Consider the following 8,980-nt stretch of genomic DNA (forward strand, 5'->3'; position numbering starts at 1 on the left):
GCCCCGCCGGAGATCAGGGGCTCTTTGTTTCCCGAGCGCGCTAATCCTGCGAGCCGAGCACTGGAGGCAGAGGCCCCGGCGCCTTGAACATGCCCGCCACCGGCCAGCCGGCTCGAATGTTCACCACAGAATAATTCCTGGGGAGCAAGGGTGAAGAGGACCGGAGAAGAATTTCTTTTGGGAAGTTAATCTATTTGCAGCAGCGGCTAAATGGGCACTTCCCCTTGGAAGACAAGAGGGAGGGGGGCAGGAAGGAAAAAAAGGAGGCAGGCTGGCTCCTGAAGCCAAAAGTTTGTTTGAGGTTTGTTGCTGTTGTTGTTTATTCCACAAACATCCCATGGCGGAGCAAGGCAAAAGAACATCAAATCTGTTCAGAATGCATTTTTCACCCCCGAACTCAGGAGTCCTGCCCCAACAGCCTTCTCCTTCCAAGCTATCCAACTCTCTGGGGAGACAGCGCTGCTCTGGGTGTCGCAATCTAATAATATGAGAAGATAAGGAGAAAGCCTTTTTAAAAAGATTCCTTGTCGTCTGGAGCCAGAGGACACGCAGGCTAGACCGGCGACACCTCTCGGAGAGGATGCGCTGTGCCTCCGCCTCCGGGATCCCGGGGCTGGTGCAAACCTGTGAGCCTTTTGTCCATGGAAGGGGTTTTTCTCCTGGGGCTGTGTACATCCTGGGAAGGAGGCTGCTGGACAACTTATCCTAAAGGGAGGGCCATCCTAGGATGTAAATAAGAACAAAAGTCACCATTCCAGTGGTTCAGGTTAGGGACCCTAAAATGGCCAGAAGGGAGGAGACGGCTGGAGAGGCGTTGCTTTAACTCAGCCGGTCCTTGAATATGCTTTCCCCGGGGGGGAAAACCCCCCTGCAGAATCAATAGACTACCGCCAGCTGTGCTTAAACCTGCGCTTTCAATTCAACTCCTGCGCTCCGATCCGTGGGGTGGAGCCCAGATCCCCCACCAGGGGAGCGCCAGTCTCTTCACCTGCGAGCAGCTCCGTGCACCACGGATCCTCGAGGGCGCGGCCACGGCCAGGCCCGAGGGGCTGCACTCGGCGGCGCACGCGCACACGCCCCGGTCTCCGGTCTCGGCACCCGGCTCGGCCACGCGGGCAGCTCCCCGACCACGGCAGGGCCTCGGGCCGAATTCTCGCGAGGTTTCCCCAACCTGGCCCAGGCCTTGAGACCTGAGCTTCGGCAAGATGGCGGCGACGCGCAAACGTCCTGCCTTCGGTTGAGGATGCGCCAACAAGTTGTGCCCGGGAGTTGAGGCCTCGGCCGATGTAAAACTGGCCCTCGGTGCGTTGGTGGGTCCGGTCGGGGAAAAAGGGCCTCCTGCGCGGTGGTGGAATGAAGCGACCCGTCGAACGCCACCCCACCCCCAGGAGCAAATCCTCAGAACCCAGCCCCAGGGCAGCCTGCGGCCCAGTGGGCCTCACTGGGGCCACGGCCTCGCGCCTAATGCGCAGCTGACCCGTGGTCGGGCCCAAAGCGAGGCCATGGTGGAGCGTGTGCCACTCTGAGACCGCAGCCAGACTGGGACCTGCACAAACCCATCCCTTCGGCCTGACCTATGGGGACCCAGTTCATGGAAAGGGCAGGACCAGTTTGGAGCAGGTTTGGGAAAGCTTTACTTCCCGTGGATGGGTCCCCGCCCCTGAAACAGCGTCTGCTTGCCCATGCATCCTCGTTTCGCCTTCCATAGGGGCTTATTTTGGATCCATCCCTCTCCTGAAAATGTATAGGTAGAAAAGTCACCCTCAATTTCTCAGAAACCCCTCCATCGACCTATATCCCTGACACCTTTATTTATGCCCCCCCACACCCTTTATGGGTTTTCTGCCTTTTAAAAGAGAGTACTGCGTATGAAAATTAATTTGGAGGGCCGTGGGGCAGCGAATCGAAATCTTAGTACTCCCTCAACCGTTCATCACGTTTCTGCAGTCCTCTATTATTCTGCCTGAAATCATCTCGTTTACAGAAAATATTTGTTTGCACTATTAGTTGGTACTGGAGTTAATTACTCAATGTGTTAACGTGAAGTAATATGTATAAAAGTAGGATCAGTGTTTATTGTGTGGGTGAGCTGTTGAGCGGTGCTTGAATAAACTGCAATTAGGGTTAGATAGAGATTAATTAACATGTGAGTGGCAAGGTGTAAAATAGTTTCCAACCCTCCACTTCAATATAATCTGCAGGCGAGGGAAGGAGAAGTTTGTGGAAGCTAATTAAATACTTTCATAAAAGCCAGTGTATTCACCCAAGATTTGGAAAGAGAGGCACATTAGGGGCAACTTGTTTCCACCCAAATGTTTTCTTTCTGTGGAGGTAGCACTCCTTTGTGATTGCTGGGTAGAGAGAGATGGCTTATGCAGCCACAACAAGCGCTTAAGGATGGCGAGGCAGGTTCGCGGGAAGCCTTTCAGCCTGAGGTAGCTTTCAAAGGAGCAGATCTTTGGAGCTGCTGCGGAAATCGAAGATCACCCAATTTGGAAACGGGGGTGGGATGCGGGGCTGGTGGCTGCACCAGGATCCACAGGAAAGTCGGGATAGAAATTTGGGTTTTGAGACCATGGTGCCTGTGTTGGTATTATTTCAATGTTGGGTGAGTTTGTTGGCTTGTTTCGCGTTAGGTGGCTGGGAAGGAGTGGGGGTGGGAGGTGGACCATTGCGCCCCAGTGCTCACATTAACATGAGGATTGGGGTACATTGGGGCTGTGATTTTTACTTCCTTGATTAGCTCTTAAATGGGCTGTAGGGAATTATGTCGCCCAAAAGAAGCAACCCTCTTTCTAAGAGCGATATCTGGAAGTTGGAGGGGGCGCTTTTAGGGAGACTGGAGACGGCATGGCTGAATTTGGAGGCAGGTTTTGAATGAAGCGGCGAGGTCTTGGCAGGGTGAGAAAATTAACCCGACGCCAAGGCGCCCTCCAGGCCACTTTCTCTCTCAGACCTCTCTTTGTTTCACCTTCTCGATTTCCAACCCTTTCCTTTTCCTTCACCTGCCTTGGCCATGCACTCCTGCTGTCCGAAGTGGAGCTTCCGAGAAGTGGAAGGTGGGTGGGTGGGTAGGAGGAATGAAGTTGGGAAGGGGGAAAGGGAGTGAATTACTGGAGCCAAAATGAGACCTTTCCTAGTCCTTTCTGTTGGCACTTGGGGATTTTTTTAATCGATAGGGAGCCTTGGGACCCCATACTCTGTCGCCCTCAGGACCTGTTCCTGAGTGGAGCAGGGGGCTTGCCTCCAACGGCACTTTCTCCATATGATGGTGTGTCTTTGGAGATGGAATTCACCCTCAACCCTGTTTGCTCATATTAGACCCACTGTAATCCTCTTAAACTGTGGTTGCAGCTACAAAGCTCGTGGTCTTGCAAAAGCCGGCTGGCAAGATATAATTGTCCAGTGAACAAAACCACCTCAAAGTTTTCAAAAAACCCTACACCCTCTCCTCCTCCTTTCCTAAACCTAATTCTCTCACCCGCTCTCTTGCTAGTCGCCCCCCTCCTTCAGCCCCCCATAAGAACCCTCAGCCTGGACCACTTTTGTTGTCGCCAAGAGCGCCCGGCCTGTTGAAAGTGCTGGAGCGTCTCTGAGCAGTTTGTTGTGATACGCAGGTGGAATGGTCTGCAAACATGAATTCAGCCCCTCCAAACCGAGCGCAGAGCGCACTGCTTTTGTGCGCTCCGCACAAAACGCTGAATTCCTCCGAACTTACTTGGGGCCTGCCTAGAAAGGGGCCTTTTCTTCCCTCTGCTTGTACCTCTGGCCACACTAAGTCTTGCTCGCCCCCCTTCAGACCCCCTCCCTCTCCCCTCTGATAATCCTTCTCTTTATTTTAGAAAAACACAAAACCCGGTTCCACGCGGTGCTTTAGTGGCTAAAAGTGAAAGAGCTGTCTTGGCAGAATTCAGCTCTATGAATCACTTCGGAAAATTGGTTCGACTGAATGGCTTTAGGAAGAAAAACGTTTTAATAGGATCCAGGGGAGGTTCTGCTGTTTCAATCTGCTCCTTAAACAGGTGGAGATTGGACCTTCTCAATTATACAAACAGTAAGTACCCATCAGCGGGGAGAGCTGCCCTCAGAATCCCCTCCGAGCGCAGCCCCCAAATGGCAGAACCGATCCTGGCCTCAGAAACGCGATCGCAAACCCGCGATTCTGATCGATCAGCATCTTAAACAGCCCCTGAGTTTCTCTAGTAGTCTTCCCCTAGCCTCGAGCCCGGGACCGCCCGAGAGCAGCAGGCGCACCCGCCGGGCGCCGAGGCCCCCAGGGCTCTGGGCGCGCTGGCCTCCCCCTGAGGACGCCTCGAGGTCGTCCTTAGGCTGCGGGAGCTCTCTCTCGACCTCCGACGCCAGCCAAGGCGAGCTAGTTGCTTTTGCATAAATTAATATTTCCCTATTAACAAGTTCCCCCCTCCAAACGCGGCGCCCGCGTCCATGCGCCACATCCTAATGAGGTAATTATCATTTGCGCGTGTTCGGGGCTGGCGCCCGCTCCGTGGGTAAATGGCAGTTTATTAGCACGATGCCCAGCTCGGCTGCGGAGGGCTAAGGGATACTTCGGAGGCTAGACGGAAGCCCAGGGGCCCTTGGAGGCGGCGCGTCTGGGGCCCCCCCGCCCTCCCCGCGTCCCCCAAACCTGTAGGCCCTCGAAGTTGTGAATCACGTACGGAACTCTGCCTAGGCTTGGATTTGGGCTCTCCACCCCCACCCCCACCCCCCAACTTCTTTCCACCGGCAAAACCATCACGATTCTTCCCCTCCCCCCCTGCCTCTTCCCTCCTTCCCGATTCGCAAACCGCTCGCACTTTCCGGAGGGGAGTGCAAGCGACAGTTGCATCCTTTTAAAGTTTGAGGGGCGGCGGCCGCGGAGACAGCCCGGCAGGCGCTGGGAACTCAGGGGCCGCTACGGGAGACGCGCCGCCGCCCCTGTCATCCCACTTCGAGTGACTTCATGTGATGTCAGCTGAATGTAAAAGACAGTGATCTTACGCGGAGGGGAAGATGTTTGCCATCAAAATGTGACAGAGAAGACACGCTTCATGGCTCGGAACGTATCTCCCTGGCGGTGGGGGAAAGAGGTAAATTCGAGGTGGCTCTGGCGGTCTTTTTTAACTTTGCCCCTTCCTGCACTGACCGGCTCCCAGCTCGAGGGGCGGAGGCCAGGATCCAGGGAAGGGCTCTAGGGGTAATTTGAGGCTCGTTTCTCGTCTTTCTCGCTCGCTCTCTTTTCCTCTCCTCCTTTGTAAACCCTCCCCCTTCTTCCTTTCAAAGTCCTGGGATAGGGGCTGGCCGGTTCTTCAGCGCGGGGTTAATGGGCAGTCATTTGGTACCCTTGGGTGCACTTTGTTCTGCCTCTGTTCATTTGAATGCAAATAGGTGACCCGGGCCGACAAGGTGCTTATTAAATTGCGTTTTCTCTCCCTGCCTTTTCCCGGAACACAGACTTAGAGGAGAGCGGCTGCTCCTGACCCAGTTCGGCCCCGCTAGGCTCCAGTGCACCATGGCCAGCTCGGCTTCCCTGGAGACCATGGTGCCCCCGGCCTGCCCGCGCCCTGGAGCAGCGCCGGCCACTTCCAAGACGCTGGCCTTCTCCATAGAGCGCATTATGGCCAAGACGTCAGAGCCCCGCGCGCCCTTTGAGCCCCGGCCCGGGGCGCTGGAGGTGGACAGCGGCCAGGGCAAGAAACTAATCAATCTCTGCTCCCCTCTGCCCTGTATGATTCCCCTGCAGCCTCTGGGCTATGAAGTGCCATCCAAGACACTACTCAGTTACTCCGAGCTCTGGAAAAGCAGCCTCCGGGCTGGCGGCGGCGGTGAATCACACCAAGTGTCATGATTGAATTGACGGTGGTGATGGTCGTGCGAGCCACCCTGGCAACCGCCGCGGCGGTGGCGGTGGCGGAGGAGGAGGAGGCGGTGGCGGGGGGGCCCCAGTGTGCAGCGCCAGCAGCTTGTGCAAAACCAACTGTGGCGTGTGCTGCAAGGCCGAGTTAGGCCTAGCGCCGTCCGTGCTGCCCGCAGGCAGGGTCATCAAGCCTCAGGTCATCAACCAGGCCATGGGTCTGCCGGCCGGCGGGTCGCTCTACTACTTCAACTACCTGGACTCTGCCGCATACCCACCTTCCGAGCTGCTCCGAGGCCACCTCTTCCCGTCTGGCCTCAACGCGCAGGCCCCTGCTGCCCTGTCTGCTCACCCGAAGCTCTTTCTGCTGGAGAACGCCAAGCTGGCCAGCCTGGCCTCGGACAAGTTCCCTCATGCGCCCCCCTATCACCACAAAGATCGTCTGCCCGCCCCACTAGAGCAGGTGCTGAAGGAGAACTCAACCCTGAGCGCTGCCGAGCGCGGAAGCGTGAAAGGCCACAGCAAGCTGCCCGGGGGTTCCTCGGATGGCAAGCCCAAGAACTTCACCTGCGAGGTGTGCGGAAAGGTGAGGTCCGTGGTCTGAGGGGACTGGAGGTGGGACCGGCAGCTGTGGCTTCTTGTGGGCAGCCTGGAACGCCCCCTTCTCGAGCTGGGACACTGCCCACTCAAACTGAGGCTCAGCTCGGCCTCAGTTTTCTATTCTATATAATGGTAGTCGTCCTTGTCAGCAGGCATACAGGACCGACTGACTGACTAGAGAGCAGCACAGTGGGGAAATCTTTACAACTGACTCTCATGGGGTTGTGTGGGGTTGGTTGTGGCCTCCCTGGGCTGATTCTAGACCCCCCTTCGAACACACTTCAAGCCCCCCTCCTGTCCCTCCATAGGTATTTAACGCTCACTATAACCTCACCCGACACATGCCGGTCCACACCGGAGCCAGACCCTTCGTGTGCAAAGTCTGTGGGAAAGGCTTCCGCCAGGCCAGCACGCTCTGCAGGCACAAAATTATCCACACCCAGGTAGGTGGGCCCCCGGCCGGGCTCCTCTCGCCTAGCCTAACCGTTGGTGCTGGGGAGGAGACGGCCAAGGGCTCCCCCTTACTCCTTCCGTGGATCCCGAGTCCCTGAGATGGGTTCCCAAGGTGGCTTCTCCCGCCAAAGCTACCACCTCACTGTTGATGCGTTCTCCTCCGCAGGAAAAACCACATAAATGTAACCAGTGCGGCAAAGCCTTCAATCGCAGCTCCACGCTCAACACTCACATCCGCATCCACGCCGGTTACAAGCCCTTCGTTTGTGAATTTTGCGGCAAAGGCTTCCATCAAAAAGGTAACGGGGTGGGCGAGGCTGGAGGCCTTCTCCCTTTAGGGCACTGCTGGTCTCAGCCGGCTGGAAGGCAAAGAGGATCCCGAGAGAAGTAGCGCAAGAGCCTCAGGCTCCGCGTGGCATTTCTTTGGAATAGGGTTCTGCTGGGTTTGAATGCAAGCTCTCAGGGCCAGGTGGTAGAACCTCTTGGACTGAGGTTGGTACGGTAGTAGAAAAGGCTACGATTTGGGGGGATGGAAAAGGGGGACAGGGAGGAAGGAAAGAGGAGGACAAGTTATTGCCCTGTAGGAAAAGGTTGCCTTTGTAGCTAGGACTCCCCTTTCAAATGAATGAAATTGAAGGGAGGCAAAAAACAACAACAAAACAAAACCACCTTCTGTGAATGATTCAGGAGTCAGTGAAAAGCCCATAGGGCCCACTGAGACACCAGGCCTCGATCCTTTAGGTGGTGATTGGGGGATAAGAAGGGGTAACTTCAAAAAGAAGAAGAATAAAATGAGGACTTCAGCCCAGAGTCCTGTGTGGAGGCAGCAGGTGGGGAGAAGGGCCAAAGAAAGCAGCACAGTTGGTCGGCTGGTCAGAGCCCCCAGGGGTTGGGCCGGGGCAGAGCAGCCCAAGCTGGCCTCAGGGCTAGGTTGGGAAAAGGCTCCCGGCTGTCCTGCGAGCCTGAGCCTTGGGTCCAGTAGGGAGAGCCTTGGGCTTGATGTAGATAAAGTTTGACAACTCCTTAGCTCAGAGAGGTCGTGCCCGCGGAACCTCGCATCGTCTCTTTTTATGGGCACTCAGCCGCCCTGGGAGGCCAGGGAGCCTACCCGCCACGCCCCCTACCCCCATTCCACTGCAACCCCTACTTTTTTTTTTTGGTCTCAGGGAACTACAAGAATCACAAGCTGACCCACAGTGGTGAAAAACAGTACAAATGTACCATCTGCAACAAGGCCTTCCACCAGGTCTACAACCTGACCTTCCACATGCACACCCACAACGACAAGAAGCCTTTCACGTGCGCCACTTGCGGCAAAGGGTTCTGCAGAAACTTTGATTTAAAGAAACACGTGCGCAAGCTCCACGACAGCATGGGGCCGGCCACTCCTTCCGCAAAGGACCTGGCTCGGACAGTGCCGAGCTGAGAGCTGCTGCCGCACCCTCCTTTCCAGCCCCGGCCCACCCCGAACAGATCACATGTGTACACTTATATTGCTGAAAGGAAAAGAAAAAACTGTTTCAGAGAGGCTAGAATTTATTTATCGAAACCAGCATATTTTTGGAAAGCTAAAGGTTTCCTCGATGACCGGCATACGCGAGGCTCCCACCTTTGTTATTCAGGAAACGTATTTTCACTCCAGTGCACTGCAAGGAAGTTCATTCCAGGCCTGGGCTTCTCCGGAGGCTGGTTTTAATCCCCCAGAAGAACGCGGCGCTCTCAGCCATCTTTATACAGCCATGTAAATTCTCCTGTACAAGCGACCACGGAATATATACGTATATATGACTCAATAAACAGAATCATTAGTGAGCGTTTTCTTTCCCCCTGTCCCCTCGCCGCGGGGTCAGCTAGCAACTCCAAAGGAAGAGAAAGAACTAGCGTTTATATTGTTTTCTCTCAAAATGCGATGGACTTCGGGGGCTCCAGGCTAGGGTGAGGTCGAACCGGTATTGTGGCATTTATGAAAGTTCCCACGACAGTGGGCCCAAAGCAGAAAGATGGCCTCCACTCGGGCTGGGTTTCTGTTTAGTGGTTGTTCTGGCGCTTGGGATTCTGGGCTTTGTCCAGGGGTTT

The 8,980-nt window shown here is 55.5% G+C and overlaps 1 protein-coding gene across 1 annotated transcript; it reads left to right on the forward strand.

Moving 5' to 3' along the window:
- Positions 1–1,237: 1,237 nt before the first annotated feature.
- FEZF2 (FEZ family zinc finger 2) lies at positions 1,238–8,716 on the forward strand. Its single transcript, XM_045289998.1, has 8 exons — positions 1,238–1,302; positions 3,843–4,054; positions 4,857–5,087; positions 5,452–5,822; positions 5,914–6,437; positions 6,760–6,894; positions 7,071–7,203; positions 8,071–8,716. Exons 4-8 carry the CDS (start codon positions 5,510–5,512, stop codon positions 8,328–8,330), a joined length of 1,365 nt encoding a protein of 454 aa, XP_045145933.1. The 5' UTR covers positions 1,238–1,302; positions 3,843–4,054; positions 4,857–5,087; positions 5,452–5,509; the 3' UTR covers positions 8,331–8,716.
- Positions 8,717–8,980: the final 264 nt, after the last annotated feature.

The sequence above is a fragment of the Echinops telfairi genome, unplaced genomic scaffold (assembly GCF_000313985.2).
Source record: "Echinops telfairi isolate 266 unplaced genomic scaffold, ASM31398v2 ScPeMD7_31;HRSCAF=116, whole genome shotgun sequence".
Lineage (NCBI taxonomy): Eukaryota > Metazoa > Chordata > Mammalia > Afrosoricida > Tenrecidae > Echinops > Echinops telfairi.

Coding starts and splice junctions, on each gene's coding strand:
- FEZF2 (XM_045289998.1), top strand. CDS start 5,510: ATGGCCAGCTCGGCTTCCCTGGAGACCATGGTGCCCCCGGCCTGCCCG. Junction 6,438..6,759: donor CCTGCGAGGTGTGCGGAAAG/GTGAGGTCCGTG, acceptor GTCCCTCCATAG/GTATTTAACGCTCACTATAA. Junction 7,204..8,070: donor CAAAGGCTTCCATCAAAAAG/GTAACGGGGTGG, acceptor TTTTGGTCTCAG/GGAACTACAAGAATCACAAG.